Source organism: Oncorhynchus nerka, linkage group LG2, assembly GCF_034236695.1.
Source record: "Oncorhynchus nerka isolate Pitt River linkage group LG2, Oner_Uvic_2.0, whole genome shotgun sequence".
NCBI classification, from domain to species: Eukaryota; Metazoa; Chordata; class Actinopteri; order Salmoniformes; family Salmonidae; genus Oncorhynchus; species Oncorhynchus nerka.
The window spans coordinates 50,651,646-50,665,086 of record NC_088397.1 but is presented as its reverse complement, the minus strand read 5'-3'; the positions used below and the strand labels follow the sequence as shown (position 1 = coordinate 50,665,086).

The 13,441-nt window shown below is 43.9% G+C and overlaps 1 protein-coding gene across 1 annotated transcript in view; it reads right to left on the bottom strand.

Moving 5' to 3' along the window:
• The window catches only part of LOC115137077 (forkhead box protein P1-B-like), a 119,590-nt gene that overhangs the window by 87,108 nt on the left and 19,041 nt on the right, over positions 1-13,441 (bottom strand). The window contains 1 exon segment of the mRNA XM_065027697.1: positions 12,280-12,440. Coding sequence (XP_064883769.1) covers positions 12,280-12,440 — 161 coding nt within the window.

The window sequence follows — 13,441 nt, the reverse complement described above, 5'->3', positions numbered from 1 at the left end:
GGGGGAGAGAGAGCGAAGGTTGGGACGGCGCGATACCATCCGAGTAGGGGCAGTGTGGGAAGTGTTGGATGAGAGCGAGAGGGAAAAGGATACAAGGTAGTGGTCGGAGACTTGGAGGGGAGTTGCAACGAGGTTAGTGGAAGAACAGCATCTAGTAAAGATGAGGTCGAGCGTATTTCCTGCCTTGTGAGTAGGGGGGGAAGGTGAGAGGGTGAGGTCAAAAGAGGAGAGGAGTGGAAAGAAGGAGGCAGAGAGGAATGAGTCAAAGGTAGGCGTGGGGAGGTTAAAGTCGCCCAGAACTGTGAGAGGTGAGCCGTCCTCAGGAAAGGAGCTTATCAAGGCATCAAGCTCATTGATGAACTCTCCGAGGGAACCTGGAGGGCGATAAATGATAAGGATGTTAAGCTTGAAAGGGCTGGTAACTGTGACAGCATGGAATTCAAAGGAGGCGATAGACAGATGGGTAAGGGGAGAAAGAGAGAATGACCACTTGGGAGAGATGAGGATCCCGGTGCCACCACCCCGCTGACCAGAAGCTCTCGGGGTGTGCGAGAACACGTGGGCAGACGAAGAGAGAGCAGTAGGAGTAGCAGTGTTGTCTGTGGTGATCCATGTTTCCGTCAGTGCCAAGAAGTCGAGGGACTGGAGGGAGACATAGGCGGAGATGAACTCTGCCTTGTTGGCCGCAGATCGGCAGTTCCAGAGGCTACCGGAGACCTGGAACTCCACGTGGGTCGTGCGCGCTGGGACCACCAGATTAGGGTGGCCGCGGCCACGCGGTGTGGAGCGTTTGTATGGTCTGTGCAGAGACCTCTGTCATTGCCAACAAAGGGTATTTAACAAAGTATTGAGATCAACTTTTGATATTGACCAAATACTTATTTTCCACCATAATTTGCAACTAAATTCATTAAAAATCCTACAATATGATTTTCTGGATTTTTCTTCTCATTTTGTCTTTCATAGTTGATGTGTACCATAGATGAAAATTACAGGCCTCTCATCTTTTTAAGTGGGAGAACTTGCACAATTGGTGGCTGACTAAATACTTTTTTGCCCCACTGTATGTATGTATGTATGTATGTATGTATGTATGTATGTATGTATGTATTTATTTTAACTTTTGACTGGCACTGTACGTGTTGTGTGACTAGTGGGTGACAGTTAGTTTACCTGTAGCTGGATGGCAGCTGACAGCAGCCTATCTCTCTGGAGCATGGTACTGATGGAGCCTGTCACTTCCCTACCGTATGAATCCCTCCCAGATGACTCCTGTTGGACATGGACATACCCCACTGCCGTTCCCATGCTCTCCCGTCATCCGAGCAGACAGACAGACGGACAGGTAGGGCCTGCTCTAAACAACTCTTTTAAACATTTGCCCAGAAGAAGCGCTCCCTTTTGTCCAGCCCCTGAATCCTAATGCATGTCAGCCAGCTCTAATCAAGCAGAAAATGGTCATAAATATTTCTTTCTGCTAGATTTCACATTCGCATTTCACACAGGGACATGATATTTTCCCCCTACCTCCGGGGAGCACCTAACGCAAAAACGAGTTTCTTATATTCAAGGCTCATGTTCCTTTAGTATAATGCAGAACATATTCCCAGTGCGGGAGAAAACGGGAAGAGAGAGAGAGGGGAAAAAAGGGGAGAAACAAGCATAAAGCCCTGTCTTATTTCCTGTGCCATTTACTGGCTAGTACTTTCATAGCCATCCCATTACATCATGTCAGAGATTGTAAACAACTAAATAACAACAGCGCAGTGGAGCCCACAGCTAGACAGCAACACAACACAACATGCATCCCTGTGTTCCAGAGGGGCTCCCGCCCGGCATCCTCACAGTGGAGAAAACATTTGTTTTTATTTGTCCATTTAAATAATATATATCTTTTTTTTAAGAGAGAGAGAAAGAGCGAATGAGAATTTATACTGGTGGTGCTGTGGGTGACTATTTATGGCAGCAGTCACTCACAGGATGCTGGGGTGCCATCACTTTTCTTTACGATGAGACATCACATCGTAGACGCAACATATCATTCTCTAAATGGTATACAACCATTCAGCTGCACATGCAGGCCCCTCGCCATTTTTCTCTCAAATAGAGGCCATGTCACTCCCGAACGCATCGGAGGTCATTATTAAATCACTGATACATACGTCGATGGGAGACGAGACAAGTCAAATCATCCAATGTGCTCTGAAAGGAGGCAGAGTGAGGGTTCACACAGACATATATTTACCTCTATAGGTAATCAATTGATTTTAGGAGTCAGTTATTTGTCATATTGTCTTTTCATGATAGCAAGGGAAAATCATGTTGAATACAGACTTAATAATGTCTCATTGTCCATTCCACTACTCATAACCTGCCACCATACAAACCCTGAGAAACGTGGTCTCCCTACCACCACTAACAGCCTCTACGTTTATTGAGATCCTAACGTCCTGCGTGTAGAGACCAAGGTCAGTTCGCCATGTATCTCCATTACAGCACAGCATAGTGACTGTGCTGAATGAAGCCGACACACGTCTGTGCTGCTCATTGTTATGGCCCATCCTACGGAGGCCATTTCCCAGCTAGTGAGTGCAGCATAAGCATTAGGATCATAGCTAGCGATGCTGGGGAGACGGTCAGTGGTGTAACGGGTTAAATATAAAAAGAAGGATTTCCCAAAGCCTCTGCACTCCCAATGTTACTAACCAAGGAGGTTCAAAAGTCACACAAAAAAAGCTCACTGCTCTATTCTTCGACAGAGAGAATTGATGTGTAGAGCAGGGAAACAAGAAGGTGGGGGAGATAATAGAAAAATCTCTCTGGTTCTTTCTCAAGCACCTTCATCACCATTTGGCAGTTAAACCGTTTAGAGGCATTCTGAGCCCTTTAACCCAATGAGTCCCACCATAACGCCAGTGTGATTTGGACTTCTAACCCCTTTTAAACATGGTGTTTTTTCTATTTCTTCTGCATACCAACCATTAGTCTGTGTGATTAACGGGAGCTGAGCTAGAGCGATGTTTGGGAAACAAGGGCGGATCCTGAAGGGGTCCGGGGCCGTTTTTATTTTTTTTTACAAAAACTTCTGAAGAGTCAGAATGGTTTGATCTACAAACTACTAAAAGCTATCTATGAAAAGCTGAGACGCCCTAGCCCTTTAAACAGCTTGGAAAATTCCAGAAAATAATGTCATGGCTTTAGAAGCTTCAGATAGGCTAACTGACATCATTTGAGTCAATTGGAGGTGTACCTGTGGATATATTTCAAGGCCTACCTTGGTGCCTCTTTGCTTGAAATCATGGGAAAATCAAAAGAAATCAACCAAGACCTCAGAAAAAAATGGTACACCTCCATAAGTCTGGTTCATCCTTGGGAGCAATTTCCAAACGCCTGAAGGTACCACGTTCATCTGTACAAACAATAGTACGCAAGTATAAACACAATAAGACCATATCCACAGTAAAACGTGTCCTATATCGACATAACCTGAAAGGAAGAAACCACTGCTTCAAAACCACCATAAAAAAAAAGCCCGACTACGGTTTGCAACTGCACATGGGGACAAAGATCATACTTTTTGTAGAAATGTCCTCTGGTCTGATGAAACAAAAACGGAATTGTTTGGCCATAATGACCATCGTTATGTTTGGAGGAAAAAGGGGGAGGCAGCATCATGTTGTGGGGATGCTTTGCTGCAGGAGGGACTGGTGCACTTCACAAAATAGATGGCATCATGAGGGCGGAAAATTATGTGGATATATTGAAGCAACATCTCAAGACATCAGTCAGGAAGTTAAAGCTTGGTCGCAAATGGGTCTTCCAAATGGACAATGACCCCAAGCATACTTCCAAAGTTGTTGCAAAATGGCTTAAGGACAACAAAGTCAAGGTATTGTAGTGGCCATCACAAAGCCCTGACCTCAATCCTATAGAACATTTGTGGGCAGAACTGAAAAAGCATGTGCGAGCAAGGAGGCCTACAAACCTGACTCAGTTACACCAGCTCTGTCAGGAGGAATGGGCCAAAATTCACCCAACTTATTGTGGGAAGCTTGTGGAAGGCTACCTGAAACGTTTGACCCAAGTTAAACAATTTAAAGGCAATGCTCCCAAATACTAATTGAGTGTATGTAAACTTCTGACTGTGTGAATGTGATGAAAGAAATAAAAGCTGAAATAAATCACTCTCTCTACTGTTATTCTGCCATTTCCCATTCTTAAAATAAAGTGGTGATCCTAACTGACCTAAAACAGGGAATTTTTTACTAAGATTAAATGTCAGGAATTGTGAAAAACTGAGTTTAAATGTATTTGGCTAGGATGTATGAAAACCTCCGACTTTAACTGTAAATGAAAATATTATTTTTGCTGGGGTCTCTGGACTGACAGGGTTAATGGCCCAATGTAGCCGTTTTCATTTCAATATCAAATCATTTCTGGGTAACAATTAAGCACCTAACTGTAATAGATTTCCATTAAAAAACTGCTTCTCAAGCAATAATTTGGCTAGGACTGTCTAGGAGTGATCCGAGTTGGGAAGGGAAAACTGAAAACTAGCTGTTATTGGCAGAGAGGTTTAGAACTCTGTTTGTTATTGGTATATTATCCAATTTAACGCATGGTGATGTCACCATGGAAAGCTGAACCTCCTGCCCATGCAAATCTGCTGATTAGAAGGTCCTGTGTAGATAGTTGCAATTTCCTGAAAATGCTATCAGGAAATAACACTGATTACATTGTTTCACACATTTACAGTGTTAGTTTCATCAGCTGTCGTACAATATGATACAAAACACACACAAAAAAACAGAATTTTGACTGCACTGGGCCTTTAAGAAACAGGCGGCAGGCACATTCTTCACAAGGTGCTCTGGGGAGCAATATCACAGGCCTGCGTGCTAACAGACGCCTGGCAGGAGTAAACAGGCGTTTTGCTGCCATCACTTTGCTCCCCTCCAGTCTCCAGCTCTTCCCTCTCTGTCACCTGGGCCCTGCCTGCCCAGTCTCAGCACTGAGGTCTGACGGCGTGAATGAACATTGACGTCTGTTATCCACAGTGATGCGTGTAGATTATGAATAAGACATAAAAAGACAGTTTCACTACACCGCTTTTGCATTAGCAGGCTACTCTCTCGATTGGTAATGCCCTCCCCCACCCCCACTACACACCCTCTCTATCTGTGTACTATTGTGGCCTCTGGAGCCCCAATAAATGCCTTAATCTGAGGCGAATGAAGCTACAAGGATTAGGGTTTTATTGAAACAAATAAGTGTTTTATTGGGAGAAAGCCCCAGTTTCAATTTCAATACCTCGTTTAAACCTTATCTGCCAAATCCTTAGGGCCCATTCTATGTTAATTGGATCTACATTGCACTTGCATTGGGGGTGTTAACATGCACAGCCTATGAATATTAATTACCCAGAAGTTTTCTGTGGAGAAAATACTTTCCTGATACATATTAATTCTATGAAGTTTTTAAAGTAGAGCTCTCATTAAAAATGTATAAGCCCTGTGCTTAAATGTTTTCCCAAGACGACTTGTGTATCTTTAACTTGATCCCTAATAAATTGGGCCAAATTGGCCATCCTAAAAGACTAGTTTCTCCGAAAAAGGCATTATTATTCAACTCGATGTAAACATTCCATTCCACTGAATAACGGGTTTTGTTTAAACAGTGTTTTGACTATGGCTATTAAAACCTTTCATGTTAAGGCCTGTACTTTCCCAACCCAAGCCTCCCGAGTCCCTGTTAAAGCGGTTACTTGTTTACACCGCTAAACACACAATCTGCTCAACAATAACAGACCAATACCAGTGTGTGTGTGTGTGTGTGCCTGAGCACGTGTGTGTGTGTGTGTGTGTGTGTGTGCATATGCGTGTCTTGACTGTGAACATGTGGGGTTTGAGGGGTAGGTTTGTGGGTATGCGGGTATTATGCATTTAGTCAAAAACCCTCGCAACGGTTCAGCCCTTCCAATAAGCCATTGAAAACTGAACCAATACAGACGTGTTTCCCTGTCTGCCTCTCCACACCAGCTGCTCCAGACACCTGCTCAGAAGTTTAGAGTTCCCCTCTTCAGCACTAACACACAGACACGCCATCAAAGACCATCCGGGCGCCACACAATGAGAGCCACTTCACGCTTCCTAATGATACCAGCATACAGGCGCATCATTTACATAGGAAGCAGTGGCCACACTGACCCAACATAACACACTTCTGAGGGATTTCTTTAAAGAGGGGCGTGGAGGGGTGAAGGGGAGGGGAGCATCGTTACATCATCCTGATAAATACGGGATGCACAACAATACACCTTCCACTCTACTACACCCCCTCCCCTACACACACACGCACACCGCTAACTCCTCCTTTAATGTCTTTTTCCAGGCGCTGACTGTTTGACCTGAAATCCATTATCCCCCATGTTTCTTTTCATGTGGCCAGGGTGAGCTGCAGTACAGTAGTGAATGACTTACCTTGCAGCGCTGCTGTCTTGTTGGGGCATGGGGGAAGTGAAGAGGCTCTCTGATTACCTCATTGTGAAACAACTCCTCAGACCCCCCCCCCCCCCCGCCTGCCCACATGAAACAGGTCGGGGAGGGGGTGTAAACAGGATGTCAACCCATGGAACAGTCAACTATTTTAAACTCGGGGGTATGGCATGGTATGCACACATGCAACATGTACTTCATCTCTTTCTGCTGCTGCTTGCCCGGCGGGCTGAAAGGACATGCTGGAGGTAGACTCAACAAAATGGATGAGTTCATGAGCTGGCCATTTTGGAATGTAGCCATAGGGAGAGGTTCTGCTATTGAGGTTACCTTCAAAACACATGAAGAACAAAACTAAACAAGACATGACAAAAGGCTTCAGAAGTCATACCATGCTAGACTAAACAGATCTCTTTCCCTGGGAGAGAAATATATTGCATGTAACAATTAACTTGACTCAAAAAGCAATATGGTTCAATTGTGGAAGGCTTAGGCCTCGACAAAAACAGTGATGAAGTTTTATTTTCTACAGGTAACTGACAAAATAAAGGAAACCCCAACACAAAGAGTTTTAATAGTATGTTGGGGCACCACGAGCCAGAACAGCTTCAATGCACCTTGGCATAGATTCAACAAGTGTCTGGAACTCTATTGGAGGGATGCCACACCATTATTCCACGATACGTTTTTGCTGATGGAGGTGGAGAACGCCGTCTCAGGCGCCGCTCCAGAATCTCCTCTAAGTGTTCAACTTTGAATCGCTCATTTACTCAAGTGTTTCCATCATTTTGGCAGTTACCTGTACATACAAGCACAGTACTGTTCAATTTCCACCTCCATCAGTATGATTATTAATCAGATCACACGTCAATTGCCAAACCCACCAAAGAAATTCAGCCTGTAATAAAACTGTCATCCGCTCCACTATAAAGACAGATGTTGTGAGTTGTGTGATAACATAATTAAACTGTTCTGTGAGGGATTCCATAAAATTATTCAAATTGGAAGAGCACTATAATTTTACCAATAAAGCAATTTAGGGCAATATGTAGTGTCATAACACTGATGTTATCCGTTCCCCCAGATTTACAATAAGTTGCAGCCCCTACCGTCCCTAGCCCGATCTGACAGACATAAAGCAGTGTGTATCCTTTCAACATGATCCTCTCTGAGATGGGGAGTGTGTGTGTGTGTGTGTGTGTGTGTGTGTGTGTGTGTGTGTGTGTGTGTGCAGCAACCCTCAGCAAGGAGACACATTGAGGGAATAATACGCCATAGCTCTTGGACACCAACCACACAGAGAAACCTGCCCTTTATCATACGCATTAGCTATGCAGCACTGAACAGATATACAGCTATGAGAAAACACAAAGATGCTCAATTCAAATGTGTGGTGATAAGGAGCGTTTTCTCCCTTCTTGTAATGTATTTCAACTGAGGAAGCTGCTTGTGGTTCTCTTCCACTGAACTCCACAGTCGAGTGCACACAATCAGCAGCCAACCATCCCAGCAGCGTGAGGGCTGCTTTGCGCTCTCCTTTGACCTGATGCTGTTAACCTCTCTCATCTAAGTAGTCTCCTACTGACCAGAACAGAGGCCTCAGCAGCCCTGGCCCTGCTGTACTGTACCTGTCTGTCCTACAGTAGTCTGGAAACGGGAGAAAGTCATGTGAGTCTGCTTATCGCTTAGCACTTCCTCCTCTGGTGTGTGCACCTCAATGCAGAGTTCAGCGACGCGACGGACGGACGGACGGACGGACAGGCTGAGCTGAATGCGTGTGCGTACATCTCGCTCGCTCTCTCTCTCTCTCTCTTCCACCATGTCCATAAGAGACCTTGTAAGGTTTGCATTATGCAAACAGCTAACCTGTGCCTGCTCAGCTCTTTCCGCTGTTACGTGTGAAGAGCCAGTGTCGTCTCTCCCTTTTGCACACGCAACGCTACAGTACGGATGGCCCTTCTCCGTCACAGAGGGAGAACAAACTCCCATCATGGTTTGCCTTATCTTGTGACTTGCAAAAAAAGCTTTAGAGCATTTGTCTGACAAAAAAGCCTGGATGGATGTTTCTGCAATAGAGGAAAAGCAATGCTTCATCCGACTGTTGTTCTTTTTCTGATAATATTGTTGGAATGTTTTTTGTATCACTGAGGAACGATGATATTTAAGGAATCTCTCCAACTTGATTAAAAGGACACTTCTAAGAGACAGGATATTAATATTTAATAGTCCACAGTCATATCAGCTGAACCCAATTCCTAGCAGAATAATCAATTGTTTTGCTCAAACATGCAAGAGATTACTACCTAAATGAACCATAAATCACTACCAACAGCAGTATATGTAGGAACTTGAATGTGCTGGATGGAGTCAACAGCAGCACAACATACTGCAGTATCTAAATGTTCAATCGCGTCATCGCTGTGACTGCCTGCCTGTTGATGTGACTGCCTGCCTGTTGATGTGACTGCCTGCCTGTTGATGTGACTGCCTGCCTGTTGATGTGACTGCCTGCCTGTTGATGTGACTGCCTGCCTGTTGATGTGACTGCCTGCCTGTTGATGTGACTGCCTGCCTGTTGATGTGGCTGCCTGCCTGTTGATGTGGCTGCCTGCCTGTTGATGTGGCTGGCTGCCTGTTGATGTGACTGCCTGCCTGTTGATGTGACTGCCTGCCTGTTGATGTGACTGCCTGCCTGTTGATGTGACTGCCTGCCTGTTGATGTGGCTGCCTGCCTGTTGATGTGGCTGGCTGCCTGTTGATGTGGCTGGCTGCCTGTTGATGTGACTGCCTGCCTGTTGATGTGACTGCCTGCCTGTTGATGTGGCTGGCTGCATCTGGTCTGTGACTTCTCCTTTGGCCAGCAGAACTTCCTCTTGCAAAATCAATAACAACAAAACAAACCGAAAAGCCACACATTTCTAGCTATTGCATAAACACAAACCTTTTTACATATTTGTCTTCATAATTTCTATCATCATTCATTTCCTCATGAAAGGGACTTGGCGAAAACCACAACTTCTGCACAAGCAGCAAGAAAGTTTAGCGACAACATAAAAGAAGTAGTCATATTCAAAAAGTATAGGGTGTAAACCTTTTGTTTGGTTGACTCAACATTACCCGACATTTATCTACCAAATGGGTACATTTTGGTTCAAACAGAAAATGTCCATACAGTGAATGGCTTTAGATGTTTGGGCTGATTTAAAATCTCTGAACCGACATCAACAAGGACAAGCAGAAACATCTGAATGATCCCCAGACTTTCTAACACAAAAGCAACAAATAAAAGTTGCACATGGCAAAAGCCTAGATGAAATTGCTAAAATATGAGCAAACTCAAGCTATTTCTCATAAAAGAAAAAGAGAATAAAGATTTTGTTCTCCAAAAAATGCCAATAAGGGGGAACTACTTCAATTGTAGATTTAGATAAGCCATGCGAGCACCTTGCTTTTGAGGTATTCCAGCCCAATATTTGACTTACTAATAAAGATGTTTAAACCAAGCTTATGGTCCACTTCCCCCAAATCTGACTGGTCGACAAGATGAATTCCCCTGTCAGAATCAAGATGATCAAACAGATTACAATTATTTTATCCCCTATCTTTATTAATGAGCACTGTCTTTCATAGTTATGTTCCCTAATAAGAATAAATGATATGCCACCCCCAGGTTTGTTGTTCACCCTGACTCAGGGGATATATTCGCACTTTGAGTCAGAGAAAATTCTAGATTGATTTCTGCATCACCAAAAGGAAATGGTGTCTTGGATGATTCCCAGAGAACAAAGACACAGAAGCCCACATGTCTGTCAGGTTATATTAGTGCAACCAGCAAAGAAAACGGAAACGACAGACTGCAAAATGCCACAAAAGTAAAAGTTATCAAGTAATTGAGCGAAGATCTTAATGCCCATGCGACAATTAACATGGTTCATGATGCATGAGTGAAAATCCTGGGTTAGCCTAATGGGAGAATAAAAAGACAGGCGCATTTTCCCCCAGAATCCTCTACTGGTAAGTACCCTATCAAAGGAGAGCGTCAGGAGCGGAGAATGAGACATCTCGTCCTTCATCCCAAACCATGCACCATTTATCACACAGAACAATGAATCTATCCGCCTTCCTCGCTCCGTCCCCATCATCAACCGCATGGTACGCCACAGAAATTAACCATGAGCTTGGTTCAAAAGGACAAACAGAAAGAAAACATGGGCTTGGTTCAAAAGGACAAACAGAAAGAAAACATGAGCTATTCAAATGCACAGGAAAACAATTATACAGGATTAAAATCACGAGTATAGTTGTTGATTCTAAATTGTTTTCCTAAATGACTGATCTGAGAGAATCATTATTCACTCCATATGACTTTAAAATAGAGACCAGTGCTGGATGGTTGGCTCTATTCTCGGGAGAAGGATTTTTTTTCTCTCTCTCTCCTTGGTGTCAAGTGCGCATCCATGACACTTCCCTGCTCTCTCCCTCTCATCTGCCTCACATTCATCAAAGTTGTAACCCCTGTTGTCTTTGCAGAGCGAATCAGAATGCGCCCCTGGCAAAGAATGAAGGAAAAGTCAACAGGAATTAAGTTTCAGTGCAACTGTTTACTCAACTGTGGCTTGCAGTTATTGAAATTTTATCCACGGTTTTGTGTGACTACTGCAGTAATGAATTCAGTATGGCTGTGATTTTCTCACTGACGACATACTCGTTTTGAGCTGGAAAAAGAGAGGGAGACCGTTAGAGCAGCAGTGATGGAGGGGAGATAGGAGGGACAGACAGCTATGTGGAGTAGTGGGTCTACAGGTCTAACACTGAGACACAAGTAGAGTACATCCTTTTACGTCTACTTGGGTTTTTCTATTACTGCTGCTGGAGCTGCTGGAAAGCATGCATTTGCAACTTTGCGGGTGTTAATGTTACTGGCTTGCAACAAATATGTCATTTTTGGCATATTACTTCAAATGTGCTGTTCGTGTTCAGAGGCTAATTTTCATTTTCAAGTGCTTCAAATGAATAAGATTGTATTATTTTCTTTGAGACAAAATGCATGATTTAGCATGGGACCTTACAGTATACCGATGTTGATAGATATGCTGTGACAACAGACAGCAACAAAAGAGGCTGTACATCATGACTAAACTGCTCCTGACAACAACCCCAGTCATTCTGTGATGGCACAATAGCATGAGACACAGTGATCTTTTCAATGCTGTTTCCTTAAACACACTGTCGCGTGGCACACATAACACTGACACCAACAGAAAGAGCTTGTCTGTTTGCCTCAAGTCTCAGATGGTGAAAATGTTTTGGGCTTTACTAATAATAAAGCTACCGCCATTCTTCGGGCCTCATTGGTCGGACACAGAGGAGTGTGGCATTAGTTGTGAGTGTGAGGCGTGTTTACAATGAGCCAAGGGAAAACCCGGTCAGCCCATTGGACAGCACAGCACTCAAACTGTCAGAGAATCGTGTGGCACCCACACACTTAAAATATGTTGACCTACCTTGATAAATATTTCACCAAAATGCAGATGCTGCATGCTACAATAAACATGTCCGCACCCAAACAACACAATCACTGAGCGAGGACTCACACCCCCCCCCCCCCCCCACTCTTAAAAAAAAAAAAATCTAAAACGCCCTCGAATATACATAAATGATTATAATAATGTGTTTATGCACTTTGGAACAGGATTAAATATTAACAAGCACTTTAGAGGTGGGCTAGGGACTGCTGTTCACATGGGTTCAAAACGACAGGTGTGAAGAGAGGAACCTAGTTGACCTGGTGCTGCTGGAGATGGATCAGGTCAGCTGCCGACGGGGTCGTCACGTTCCCAGGCCTCGCGTCCCTGGCTCCGCCCTCCACGCTCGCTGCTCCGTTCTGATTGGCCGGACCGTTGCTTGTCGCCTCTGTCCCAGATTCTTGCATCATGACTTCAAAACCTGAAGGAGCAGAGAGTAGGAGAAAAAGCTTCTAAAACAAGGTACAGTACAGGGGGACACAGTACGTTTCAACCAGGGCCACACTTTTCGTCCACGTTTATTACCGGTTTTCCTACTGGTTCATGCATGTCTGTTTCTTGTTTATTTGCTTGCACTGTATTCAGCGAAGCAAACACACGCACACACTCTCATAGACTCTCTTTCCACTGGGTGATGAACTAGTGTCTTGTTGTGTCTTCCCGGACCAGATACTTTACAAATGACAAGCCCATACTGGGTTGGAGGGAGGAGCATGGCTCAGGTTCTGTTAGTGTTCTCCTTCACGGCTGTGTAGAAGGCAGGGGATCGAAACACACATCTTGGAAGAACCCAACCTCAGTAAGGCAAAGCAGAGGAGCCCAAGAAAACACTCACCCTCACAAACAAAACACTTTCTATGGAAATGGGTATATTTACTTGTATGGTCCCAGAAGAACCACTGCAGAATGGCTTTTTAATGGGAAACAGGGCCAACGGGTGGGCCTGCCTGCCAAAGGATCTCCGCGAGAAACATCAATTTTAAAACCAAGTGAAAACACTGAAAACCTACAGGGGTGCTCAATTAACACCAACATGAGTCTACCAAAAACATGTTCTGTTATTACTTCATTTTAAAGAAGAATATGCTGTATTACAAAGGGCTATACACTGAGTGTACAACATGTTAAGAACAGCTTCCTAATATTGAGTACCATGCCCTCATTGTCCCCCCATTTTGTCCTCAGAAAAGCCTCAATTTGTCAGGGCATGGACTCTACAAAGTGTCGAAAGTTCATCATGTTTTGTACACTCAGTGTATATGCTCTATAATTGCATATATTTCAATCTTTTTCGAAATAAACTAACTAAACTAACATAAAGTAAAATTGGGGACTTGCTTTAGCTCTTTAAAATATTTTTTGTGGTAATGGAAGAAGTGTTATGATTTTAGATTCGAAAAACAGGAAATTTTGGTCTAAGTT